Here is a 14,239-nt window from a genome sequence, read left to right as displayed (position 1 = left end):
AAGGTGAGGAGAAAAACAACTGGACCATTGGGATCAAAGGGTGCTTGATTACTAGTACAAATCTAGCTGCTGCCATCCCTCAGCAATCAGTACTTGAGCCAATATTGTTTAATTTATTAATCATCTGAATACTGGGACCAAGTGCACTCAGCAAGTTTGCAGATACCAAATCAGGGGAAGTAGTTGATACACTGAAAGCCAAGGCTGCTATTCAGAAGGACCTGACAGGTCAGCAAGGGGCTGACGAGTACCTCAAGTTCAACAACAGCAAATGCAAAGTCCTACACATCTGGGACCAAATAAGCTCATGCAGCAGTGCAGACTAGGGGACAACTCACTAGGAAGCAACTCTTCAACAGGAACTGGGCGTTCCAGTAGGCAGCAATCTGAACATGGGTCACCATTGCACACCCACAGCAAGGAAAGCCAACCACACGATGTGTAAAAATTTAGCCAGCTGTCAAAAGAAGTGACCCTTCCTTTTCCACTTCCATATGGAACTGTAACCAGAGTGCTGAGTTCAGTTTTGGGCTCTCCAGTCTAACAAAGATATTGACACACTAGAGCAAGTTCAGTGATGAGCTGTCAAGTTAGCCAGGGGGATCAAGCACATGACACATAAGGAGAAATTTAAAAAGCTGGGTTTACTCAGCATTAAAAAGGGAGGAGGGGTGACCTTTTTGCTGACTTCAACTACCTAACGGGAAAGCAGAGAAAAAGTGAAGCGAAACTCTCCAGTGAGATATACAGCAAAAGGACAATAGACACAAGTTGGAATGCAGAAAATTCCTACTTAAGGAATTTATTTTTTATCATGAAGGTGCTGAAGACTGGGCAGGTTGCTATGTGAGGTCATGGAAACTGAACAAAGTCCTGAGCAACCTGCTCTAACAGCATCAGTGACCACTCATAAGTACAAAGTATCACCTAAGGCAATTCTACCATCATCACAAACATTTCCAAAATTAACTACCTTAGTCACTTTCTTTCCTCTTTCTGAATGTCTGCCACCCACTCCGACTTTCCACACAAGTAGCATCAAAAGCAGGATCCAACAATAAAGAAGAAATAAGAAAAAAATCCACACGAGGAAAAAAAAAAAAGTATTTTTTTCATCTCTAGCATTATGAATATATGTAATTTTTCCACTTATGTAAGACCTCTATTGCTAGACTTGAGATACACTACAAATTCAGAAAGGAAGAAGAAAATTTCAGTGTTTTTACAGGAAAGCTAAATATAGGAGAGGTGTCTTTTATAGGAAAAATTGTAGGATAAAAGGTTAGGATAAAGGCAATTCCTGAACTTTCAGTTTACTCACAAAATGTGAAAAAGTATATAAAGCTAACAAGCCGTTTCAAGGAAAACGGAACTTGAACAAGAATCCCAGAGCACAATTTCTTTGGCAAATCAGTATGTGATCTTAATCACATATGATCCCAAATTCTGAGCACTGTTTTTACAAGATAAACAAAGCACAGCAGGAAACCTACAGTACATAATGCATCCAATTTGCACACTTCATACTTTAGACTTAGTTATGCACCATGGGATCCATCCTCATGGAAAAAACCTAAGCTTGTGCAACTGAGAATACAGCAGCACTAAACAAACAGCAATCTATTTTTAGAAAGTGCTAAAAGGCAGTTACACAAAGAATAAGACTAAATAGCCCTCGTTTAACTACCTGGACATTAGGCAATCAATGCTTTTTGAAGGTTCCCAGGTTTGCTACAATAATTGGAGCAACAAGTTGAAATAAAGGATAGGACTGTATCTAGATAATAAAAGGAAGAAAAAAAAAAATAAAAATCGAGACTCTGTATTATTTAAAACTTCTTAATTTATCCTGCAAATTTTCAAAGACAAGGTCAGAGAAATACAGAAAGGTTCCAAGAATGCTACAAGACACTAACTTGCAAATGTAGGACTTTAAATGTAATGAAAGTAGGAAAAAGCAAGACCTTTGATGTTATCAGTTGTTCAAAATTCACCTGAAATGTGCACCAAAAAGGCATACAGAGAAAACACTCAACAACCAAGAAAAGCCCAACAATTTGGTAAAATGAAGATGAAAGGAGGATGAAAAAAGAATTAAACTCCAAGCTGTGAGAAAAATTTGCATTTGCATTTCTGTTCAGGATAAAGACCTGGTTTCCTCCCTATTCTTGGTGACACTGGCAAGCTTTCATACCCTTGAGAGAGCAGTCAGCTGGATTAGATGGTGATATGGCTGAAAAATAACAGAGTAGCTCCACCAACACTTCTCCCCTAAAGATTAGCTTTCTGCCAATAAGCTCCTTCAGCCGACTTGCCATGAAGCCATAGAATTGCTGCCATTTACTCAAGCAGAGCTGTGACTGCAGTGTCTCTGGGAGGGGCAGCAGGACTGTCACTCTGTGCAGCACAGAACAGTTAGGTCGGCTTGGCTGAGTTGAACACTGGGGGCACAATGACTTCCATGGCCATACAGTATGGTTTCACACATGGGGTCTGCTAAGAGAAAAAAAACACCTATAAATGCACATACTGTTAAAAATCAAGTAAATCATGTCTGGTTTAAGAAGAAAAAAAAATGTGAGAAATGCAACACAAATCCAGGCAGTAGCCTACTTACACTAGATACACTATATACTTCAACTCACTTTGCAATTAGAAATCATCAGTGCAGTGGGGCATGATGTAAAGCAACTACATTAATGTATCAAACCCAGCAAACTTTTTAATTGAAGGATCAAACTTAACAATGAGTTTAACAAACACTGACAACTAACTAAACCACAACATGCTATAATTCACTAGGCAGGCATTATTTTTAAAAAGTTAGTAACTTTAGCATCCCTGGAAAAACAAACATTTCCTCAGTAATTGCAAAGGCAGTGAAGATGAGAACCTGCTACTGAACAACTAATTTTTAATATAACAAAATAACACTTGCCAGCTTGCTAACTGCATCCAGCTATGAACCTGCTTTTCAAGAAATCACTCAAAGAACAACTGCAGAAAAACATCCAACCTCTTGAGAGACTCATCCTGCAACTGGGGATGAGTTTCAGCCACCTTCATCCAAACACAGAACTCATGCTTATTCTGATCAATCAGTTCTGTCTATCAAAGGGCACAGGGCAAGTCTTCCTTCCAAGTAAGGCATACAGCCTTTTCCATCTAACAAAGGCTTTGCTCAATCACAAAGAACTTCTTTACTACATTTTCTACATTTTTGTGCCATTTATTAGGTAAAGATTGAGCCACAGTATATTTGCCTTATGACAGAACTAGTAATCTCATTTAAAGTTTACTGCCCCACTGTGCCAGGTATAAACAATCACAGTCTGGACCTGAGTAGTTCATAAATTCACTTTTGAATGTTTACTCCCGATTGTAAAGAATCCTTAAATTGCCTCTTGAGCAGTAAGCCTTGGTAGAAATAAAGTTACAGTGGACTCTAGTATATGTTTCTAAAAGAGAGCCTCAGAAAATGCAAAGGCAATTCCAAATATGAAACTAACATCTATTGCATAGTTCAAATTCTCAGCTAATAGGCTCTTGAATAATCTTTCTGTCATACCATCATATTAAATTCTGTCATCAGCAAGATATTAATGTTTTGCTAAATGAGCCATAAAAATTGGATGTGCCAAACAAATACAACATTATATCCTACAGCGTTAATAACAAATACAACATTATATCGTACAATATTAATAAAAATACCTCAGTAGAATGAATTTTAGTAGAACAACTGAATGACACTGGATAAAAACATTCTCATGAAAATAACAAATGTCTTTGCAGCTGTTTCTTAGAGACATAAATTTCTAAGTTTACATAATATTAATCATGTCATATAGTCTTATGTTATACCACACTAGCAAAATATTATTGGTATTTATCATTCCTAAAACATAGCTGTGACAAATATTATTAAAACTCAAAGAAACAAACAAAACTTAAGTTAAAACATAACAAAACAAACAAAACCCACAAAAAGACCCAGGGAGACTTTGGTCCACCTACATCTTATATAGTCTAAAACCAAACATGAATCCATAGGCTTTGCATAGTTTCCCAATCACCACTGTTCATTATTTATAATCATTCAAGATTCAGACAGAGAATACTATCCCACATTCAATGTCTTTCACTCCACATTATTCTTTCATAGAAATTACTGGGACATGCATTCAGAAATGTTTCTTTGCCTCACGCAGCACTTACAGCACTTTCCCATTAACAAAAATTTTTTAAAGGCCTGCTGACCAACCTGGGAAGAATAACCACTGAAAAGCCTGTTAATTTATTCCCTCTAGTCTCCAGCCTTCACTGTAAACTTCTTCTGCCCAGAAGTTAACCTGTTATTTAAAATAACTGAATTTCCCTGGGCAGAATTAAAGCTGCTGTTACAAAAAAACCTATTTATCCTAAACTTTAAGGTATGTATTACACCTTAACCTGACTGAACAGCTCACCAGAGAGAGATGAAAGGGAGGAAGTCCTCCTCCTCTCACATGCAGAGTCTGTCTGCTCTCCCCAGTCCAAGCCATTGTCGCGCCACTCCCCCTTACCCTCCAGTGAGCAAATTCAACAGAGGTTTGGCAAAGTTCCAGTCTGGCAAGACAGTACACAGCAAGTTCAATCTCTCTGGCAACAAAATAGTAAGTCTCAGAGGTGGTGGACAGTATGACACACCAGGAGGCTGCAATTAGGGGAGGAGACCCCACTCGCTCCCCCACCTGCAGCACTGAGCCCTAAAAGCAGCCCAGCTGCAACACACAACTCCCCCTAATCAGTTAATAATGTTATGTTAGATTCTGTGCCCAAGACAGTTAATAATTTTAAGCCATCAAAGAGAATCAATAATAGTTGGCATGCAACAGTATCTTATCATGCTGCGACTCCATTTTGAATGTAAAAGCAGCAATGTCACAGTTCACTGCTTTAAAGAATCCATACATCCAATTTACCGTTACCCTGTACAAGGGAATAGGATTGCACCTTAGCAATTTTACTATGCTTTGGACACTTCATTTTGAAAGTATTATCTTCAAATTTTATATCTGTGCCACAAACTGCCAGTGTATATTACCGATAAGACGTCACTACTCATGCATTTATTACCATCCTTCCAATTATCCTTGTATATTAGGACATGTATATCGGGACATAATTCCTTACACAGATTATTTAGAAGAAAGTTCTTCAAACAACAGCATTGCTAATTCATAGCAGACATTATACCATATATAAAAACAAAACAACTTTTCAGAAGTTATCTGCTCTTAATCGCTGCTGTTAGCTAGAGTACCCAACTAACCATTAGCTATTCTGTATTCTAATTTATACTAGAATGTAATTCAGAGACTGAATTCCACTTGGCACAATCCCCAGTTCTGTGCAAGGAGACTACAGCATACAAGAAAATTAAACATGTTTTCAGTACTTTTACAACATACTATTAAAAGTACTCAAAAGGCATCTCACAAATGCCTTTACCGAATGATGAGCTACTAGTTCTACTTACAACATGTGAATAGTTCTCAAAACCAGCTTCCAACCTAAACATGCACCACTGAATTAGGCAGTGATTTAATGATTTAAAATACTGGCACATTATTTTAACCCATTACTTAAGAACTGGTTATCTTTTCCGCGTGTCCTAAAGGAAAATAAATTTGCCAGCCTAAACAGCAGGACAAAAAACATTTTTTATCTTCTATCTGTGAAGGATCCAAGAAACAAAGATGCCAGGTAATTACTCTTGTGTCGTGATATCCATCAACACAGGCTGATGAGCACCCACTACGAAAGTGCCATTTACTCCTGTGAACACAACATTCATAAGCAACCCACGTAGCCAATGCAAAACAAAAAATCTTTGACTTCACCACAGCTTAAGATCAGCTTCACATTAAAATAATACACATGCTAGAGGCTGTTGAAATTAGTAAGAAGCTCAAGAACACATTAAATGTGTAAGATAAAACCAGGTTACACTCTATATAATGAATAAGCACATTTTTACTTTTGCTGTAATTTTCTTAATTTTAAGCAAAAAGTAATCAAGCACAGAATATCAGAGAGATTTCAAGCTATGTAAGAATACCACTACCTTACAAAGAAACTTCAATATTGAAACCAAATAGGTGCCAAAACATGGGCCAATGAAAGGAACTTGCCAAATCTGTTTCCAGTTCCATTCCCAATGGAAACACCTTTAGAAAAAATGGAGAACTACATTTGTCCCTTTTCCCCTAAAATAATTTGTTAACTGTATCTCTACAGCCTCCCCCCACCATATCAGCTCAGGTTTTAGTTATCTTTTCTCAGCCTCCTGCAGTATCGTAACCTGTCATGTACACCCTTCCACACCTTTCTGCAACAGATACAGAGATGGAATCATGCACTGGCCTGTGTCTTGAGTCCTTCAGCTGCCCTGTTCTCTGACTGCTAAGCCACACTATGTACTAAGACCAGTTAGCAGCAAAGGGAACCATGCTGATAACAAAACCTTAACTTCAGGGACAGAAATCTTGATTTCTTTGATTTGTGGAAGTGGGAAAATTTCACAAGATTTCTAGCTATTTACCTGCAAGATCTCTACTCCTCTGCACACAAAAGTTTAGTAACTACTAGTGGGAAAACAGGAGACAAAACAAGAAATCACTCAACCCCCCCTCATGTTCTTATAAAGAAATATTTAAAAGTGGCGAGTTTTATGATTAGCTTCACGTTACAGGATCTGCTACAACACAAAGCACCTTGACACTCCTCAGTTACCTCAACTGAGAGACCTAAAACTCTGTAGAAAAGGTGAAGTCTGATACTGCACTGAAAACCATGCATAGTCTTCCAGAAACAAGCAATAAAAGTCAAAGTTGTTGAAACCGTTACAATAAATAATTCATTATGTTTTATCCTTGCCCATAAAACAAGAAACAAAAGACTAAAATATCCAAATAGGCTCACCATAAAAGTATCTGTTCAAGCAAGGCCTTTGCAAAATGTTGGTTTATGGCTGCTATCAAACCACACATTGACATTATTACTATTACTTATATATTTATACTTACATAAAGGAGGGTAAGGATCTCTTTTAGGAACTTTTTTTTTTTTTTTTGACAACTAAAAATTTGTATAATTTCTGTACTTCTTCAGAGAAAAGGGTAGTGCTTTCCTACCAAATCCAAGTGCCAGAAAATAACTGATTAGGTATCACACACAAGATAAATTACTCCTACACCTGAAGCTTCTATGCCTTACTATATGCAAAATTATTATAGCAGCGGCTGCTTAGGAAAAACTACCAACTAACAGCTACCAACTAACTAAATGCTCTTGTACCAAAAAAAACCCAGAAAATTGCACACAGATGTTTTCTGATTCAAAAAGTTGAGGACAAGCTTGGGCTCCTAGAATCCTATGTCCCAAAATTAAAAAGATGGAGATGATATGAAAGAAGACTTGGTCCCAGACTATTACTTTAAAATATACTACCAAGCATATTAAAACATGTTATAGAGCATTGTTAGAAAAATAAAGTTTATTTCAGTATCTATGTGCTTTAAGCAGCAGCCTGTCTTTCTTAATATTTCATGCCATCTATCATCCAAGGTAGATTGGCACGTGAAAAAATAAGATGGTAAGAAAATAGTTTCCATTTGACTTTCCTGATAAATAGTTCTCAGTAACTGAGTTTGAGGCCTAGAAAATAATCTGACATTGAAGTCAGAGAGATTTTTTTATTCCTGAAACCACTGGAAAGGCCAGATGAACAAAGGTCTGAGAAGACATTTATGCAGTGCTGGAAATAAATTCTGAATGTGTTGAAGTACTGGGAGACATAATCAAGCCATAGAAGAGTCATGAATTTCCCACTTTTAGATAGAAAACTACTCTAAAGAAAAACAGAAGAAAGGAACAGATCGGGGCATTGATAGGACTGATGTGGAAAGAATAAAGCAAGAGTTTCAATTACAGTAAACACACAGAAGATGAATGATACCTATAACATCCCTTTTCTTCATTTTCAAGTTAGTACTTACTTCCACTAGGTCATAAACAAAGCATCAGAGACTGCTTCAGAGACCATTACAACAATGAATAATTGAATTTCACTGTTAAGAGAAAAATAAAGAGAAGTCACTGCAGGTTAAAAATTTTCAGGCATTCTATGAGATATGGGCTCCACTCTGCCCTACTTATGTGTATGACTCCTGTCAAGATTTCTCAAAATGATTAAAAAAAACAAAAACAAAGACAGGCTCCCACTTCAAATGGCAGCTCTAGGTCTAGATCAATACACAAATGCTGTGTTTCTATACCACTGCACAATCTCAGATTCCTTTAAGATAGACACGTCTACAACCCCTGCTTTGATGAAGAAAATTTCTTCACATGCAAGCTGAATGAAAAAACAAGTATTCTTCTAGAGTCCTCTGGCTGATAACTATAAGGTTTCTTCTGCTGCTGCTAATGGGTAGTCAACATAGTTTTCTCTATTAGGAAATGTGTAGCCAAGAAAATGGAATGAAAATTGAGCATATTCCTGTCAATGACTGCATTCAAATCTCTCAGCAATTCTGAAGGTAATGACTGGCATCATTCCTTAGAAAAGAGGTCCTCAAAAAGAAACTTCAATATTGATTACCAGCATCACTACTGTAACCACCAGGGGACAGAAAATCAAAACAAGAAGTAAGACATATTTCTTTCTTCTAGAAAATACATGCATTAGGAATACATGGAGGCAGAACATAACAACAGTTCCCACCATTTTTCCCTAGAACAATGATCAACAGTGCTCTCTATTCCCATAAGATGAACATGCCCCTATTCTAAATCCAAACAGATATGCCTATTGCTGCTTTATATTTTAGGTATGATTTATCAACTGAAAAAAAACAAATTTCTGCAGATGGAGATCTCTAATCACTGAATTTCTAGTTCTGTCTATCAGGAAAGAATTCCTATGCTGCTTTAGTTACTGTGATTTTCTGCATATTCTTCCCATAACATTGAAACCTTTGCTGTAGGAAAGTAAATTCAGAAAACTAGGAGAAAGTTTTACTAATTTCACTTGCAAATTTTATTATATAAGAAAAATAAGATCTTTTCCACGCTTATGAATTCTAACAGTCCTGGCAATGCAAGAAAAACAGGCACGCAGGTTATGTATATCAATGCATATGATGGATACCAAGTATTAACACTGCTCCAGAATGATAATAAAACGAGCTTTAAAGAGTCACACATTATAGTTCTAGAGACATTTTTTCACATTTTCCATAAAAGTCTATACAACACAGCATAAAAATGATGACACATTAGATACGCAAAACTGTACAAAACCCACTTGCTAGTATGAATCAGTATGCTCAAGAATGGCATCACTAGAGGGAACACCCTTCCAGAAAAGCTATTTTATTTTTATTAGAGAATAATAAAAAAAATTATTAAAGGAAGCACCTTAACAACAGAATGATAGCCATATTTCTTCATATTAACATCTGTAACACTAAATGAGAGAAAAACAGTAGCTTACTGGACACGTGGAATCAAAACCAAATTTCTGAACAACTACCATATTTAAAAGCAATTAATTTTAACAGCATAGTTTCCATTAGACGGCATTCAATTGGCTATAGATTTAACATCCATTTGGCATATAATTAATTTGTTTTGCACATTAATGGCACGAATGGACATGCCCTCTCTACCTCCCCCTCCTCTCTACCAGGCTTTAACAGAACACTTCCAAAACCCAAGTAAACAATTTTTGTTTGTTGCTTACACAGACTTCATCACAATCCATGAAATATACACTCAGACTAGTTACAGCTATAATTCCAGGCTTATATATTAATGATAATCTTGCAATAGAAGCTGCCAGGTTTCCTGCTTTATACACTTCTATCCCCGTTTTTGTCACCATTACTTTTGTTTCTCAAGTCTGACACTCTCATGCTTGCCTGGCCTTTGGCTACTGGTGGTTCTAACATCATTAGGTTGATCTAATGTACTGCTGTACATAGCCAGATTACAGACAGCCAAAAGCCCACATATATATACATATATTCTGTGCCTTTACTTCTCCCTATAAAGTCAACATTCCCGAAGTTAAAATATTTATGTTTATGAATATTTAAAGTCAATGCTTGAAAGCCTTCTTTTTCCTTTGCTTTGAAAAAGCACAAAGTTCACCAGGTCCTACTAGATCTGCTATAGTACTATTGTCCCATTTGGACTTAGGCAACCCTCAGAAATTTTTTGTCACTGCTAGGTTTTCTTCATATGTGCGTGCAAATTTGCACACTCTTAGGGCTTCTATCACATCATCAGTCCTTAAATTAATGTGTCCCCATATAATGAGGAAACACAAAACCAGCTTATAACTTAGTTCACCAACCATGGAATATCAAAGCTTCAAACAGAGATGCTATCAAGTGTCGTGTTGGTTCTGTTGGAAAGAGGTCTCACATGTTAAAAACATGTAGATGGTGCAGATATATATATATAATATAAAATCTGTCTTTCCTTAGCCACCTGTCCAATCCGTAAGTAGCCAAGGTGCACATAGAAGACACTGACTATCCATCATCCTCACACTTTCAGCTGTCTGAGGAAACCTCACTATTTTCTGTGGAGAGAGTTAAAGGAAAAAAATGGAGCATCTGCATTTCACCACCAAACACTTTAAAGGCAGAAGGAAGGTAACATGAAAGGCGTTATTAACCAGAGTTTCTGAACATCAGAATTTTGTACTAATTACTCAAAACAAGCAGTATTTTAATTCACACAGTACTTCTAATCCAGAACACCTAGTAATAAAAAACAAAACCCAACATCCTAGAGCAAGACAAAATCTGCAAGAGGTATGCCCTGTATAATGCATACTACAACATTTCCAATATTAAACTTATACCTCTCTTGAAAAACTCAGAGATTCATCTCATGTCATTAATATATATATATTTCTTCATTATCTCTACAGTAATTTAGAGGAATGTTGGCCTATGTAATCAACGTTATCACTTCTAGCAATTTTGCAAGGCTACAATTATTTTTTTTAAACTCTAGAAGATCAACTGTTGAAGATATTCAAATTTAATGAGACTTATTGCATTATAATTAAAAGCATAACAGTGGCAAAAACAAAAAAACAAACAAAAAAACCACCAAAAACCACCAAACCTGTGTATCAAAAAAATTACTCAAGGTTTTTTGCGCTAAAGGTTTTTTCAGTTCCAGATGACAGATTCATCATCATCTTCGTATCACAACTGTAAGACTGATCCCCCTCCCACAATTAACCTCAGTCCCAAACCTTTAAAGTAGCATTTTAGAAGCAGACGAGACTCATTTTATGGTGGGGGGAAAGGCTACGAGCTAGGCCAGGGCCTGGGAGCAGTCTAAAGGCAAGAAAATGCAGCGGGGAGGCGGCACAGCAACCCTCACTTCCCCTCCTTACCTAACGCTAACCTTGCCCGGCCGCCCACCAGCCCACCGCCCCTCCGAGAGATTCCTCCCGCTGCCATACCGGCCCTGCTGCACCAAGCCCTGGCTGCTCTCAGCGCTCTGCCCCTACAAAGAAAACACTGCACTTCCAAAGCCTCTGAACATTAAAAGAAAGAAAGAAAAAGAAATCAAATCGGCCTCGCTAACCCCTCCCTCAAAAGCAGATCTCTTTTCACCAAAGCAACCACCCCTTATGGCACCCACCCTTCCCCCACCACCAAGCCACCTCTCATTGTCGTCGTCCCCCAAAGGGGACCATTCCCCCCCCTCCCCCAAGATGCAAACACACGCCCGCCTCCCCCATTCCCCAGTCTGTACCGTGCCCCTTACTGGTTGCAAGAAAGGAAACGCAACCCATGGGCCACATTCCCCCCCTCTCAGCCATGCACGCACCTTCCAGAAACAAGCTGTCTCTGCAACCGCCGCCGCCGCCACCGGCCATCTTCCTGCTGCCGAGCCTCGCTCTCTCACTCCATCGCCCAGAGAGGCGGCGGGGCCTGGCCCTTCCCCCGGCCTGCGCGCTCCGCCGCCCACCCCCACTGCGGAAGGCTGGGTGACCCGCAGCGGCGGCGGCGCCGCCGAGACCCGGCCCTCTCCCGCTCCCAGTCCGCGCGCACGGCGTCCCGGGCCGCGCTGCCTTCCGGCCCCCGTGCAGGAGGAAGCGGCGGCAGCGCGCCCGCTCCTCCCTCACCGCGTCCGCCACCAGCCGCCCCCCAAGCGGTTTCCTGCTGGGCCTGGCCCAGCCGCCGCTGATGGCGCTCGGAGGGGCGGACGGGCCTGGCCGGGACTCTGCCGGAGGCGCCTGCGAGCACACGGGGAGGACGATGAAACGGTGCGCGCCGTGGTGCCGTCCCTCTTCTCCATGAACGGCGCGGCTGGGCCTCACTAAAGCTCCCCAGCCGAGACCCCCGGCTCGGCTACCCGCAGCGGGAGCCTCCGGCTTCCTCGGCCCCTAGACGATAAAATGGCCGCAGTAGGGCTGCGCCCGGTAATGTCTCGGGCTCTGCCGCTCCTCCCTTGATAAGCTCGGAGGCAGCAGCCTTTGGGAGGTGAGGAGGAGGATTTAGCTGCGTAAAATGAATGAACTTTCAAGAGAACGTTCTTCTCCATTGCACAGGACTAGGGCCCGAAGGCCTCTCACCTTGCTCACACTCGGGCAAAAGGCCACACAGGTCTTGCGAATTCAGTCATAAAATCCTCAGTGGCCTAGTAAAAGCATATTAAATTTAAGACTTGGACTCTGCAAAACATACAGCATTGTCAAATCAGGTATAGAGAAATTGCAAGTCATTGCCTCAGATGTATTTGACTTTTATAATAAAACATTTTAAATAATCCTTTTTTAACATACAAGATTTTACATTTTAAAAACACCCTCCCGTGAAGCCCAAATACCTAAGTGCCAAAACCATACAACCTTTAAAAAACTGGAGGGTAAATGAAGAAGAAAACTGGGTACTCCGTTCTTGAGACAGGTAACCTCATCTGGACCTGTACCGATTCCACTTCAGAATCAGGGACGTTTTATCTCTCATTTAAAGCACTTAGTTGTTAAAATGACTGAACAGTGAGCTTCCAAAAATGCTTGATCTTAAGAGTTTGTAGACTAAGATCCTAAATCAGGTAGGTTCAAGTACCTAGGTGCATATGAAAATTAAAAATTAGGGGGAGGAAAAAAATTTTTTTTTCCTTTAAGTCTTCTACATTTGTTTTCATTCCAAAATTTTCTGTATTGACACCAACCATATCTTTAAGCCAATATGTTTAAAAATAAGTTCAGTGAGAGATCTCTCTTTATACAAGCAACAGGTAAAAATAAACAGAGTGCAGGACTGGACTGGAATAAAACAGAAGAGGCTCCCTGAATGCTACATCATACCACCAGAGCTAACAAGCAGTCAGAATTCCAGAAGCTGGAACAGTGCTGGTAAATCTACATATCTCCATCTTGAAAATCTCCTTAGGAAAAAAAAAAAAAACCAACTTCCTGAAAGAGGAATTAAAAAATATTCTCATTTCATTAGTAGTAAAATTAACAGGAAACAATTATGAGAAATCGGTACAAGCTAATTCTACAAAAGACAGACCACATGTTTAGTAGAAACCTAATATTACAAACCAAACAAGATAAAAAATTAAATTTGGAATCTAATTTTCAAAAAATATCCCATTGTATCTCAAAAGGACATTGTCTAGACAAAGTTTACTGTGGAGGTTACAGCATTAATCTACAAAAACCAAGTTCCTGTCAACAGTTGAAATGAGACTATTTTAGGTCTACCTAATTTTTCACAATTTTTTAAAAAAATAAGGGTTGTGAATTATGATTGTTATTCGTATAAATATTTGATAGCAGGGTGCTTTTGTTGATCAAGTCAAGGCATCAAATACAGCTTCATAATCTTAGTGAACTGAGGCACAGCAGATTAAAATATTTTAGAAATAACAAAGGAAGAAGTTATCAATATTCATCTGATGCATGCTTGATTTTTGACTTTTTGATAGATAATTTAACATCTACCTTTTACAGAGAGAAGCTGCTCAAAACTATATTCACTGCAGTGTTGTTTTTTATTTTAGAGCTGTAAAAGGATGCTAGAGCATGTAGTCAGATCTCTTGTTCTTTTGTTTTTTCATTAACTTTTTATTAATAGTCCATTCCCACCCTAACAGTGTTGTTTTTCATCTGACACATATTTATGAGGGAATGCAATACTGATGGCAC

The 14,239-nt window shown here is 38.9% G+C and overlaps 1 protein-coding gene across 3 annotated transcripts in view; it reads right to left on the bottom strand.

The window, feature by feature from the left end:
* The window catches only part of SENP6 (SUMO specific peptidase 6), a 74,375-nt gene extending 62,213 nt beyond the window's left edge, over nt 1-12,162 (bottom strand). For 2 of the 3 annotated variants that reach the window (XM_030447074.1, XM_030447075.1), the window contains exon 1: nt 11,908-12,099. In XM_030447074.1, coding sequence (XP_030302934.1) covers nt 11,908-11,956 — 49 coding nt within the window. In that variant the 5' untranslated portion in view covers nt 11,957-12,099. Of the gene's footprint in view, nt 1-11,907 lie in introns of all 3 variants that reach the window. The other variant, XM_030447076.1, reaches the window with a different exon arrangement.
* Between the last annotated feature and the right edge of the window lie 2,077 nt (nt 12,163-14,239).

Source organism: Calypte anna, chromosome 3 (genome assembly GCF_003957555.1).
Source record: "Calypte anna isolate BGI_N300 chromosome 3, bCalAnn1_v1.p, whole genome shotgun sequence".
Classification (NCBI taxonomy): Eukaryota; Metazoa; Chordata; class Aves; order Apodiformes; family Trochilidae; genus Calypte; species Calypte anna.
This window is presented reverse-complemented; position numbering and strand designations above follow the sequence as displayed.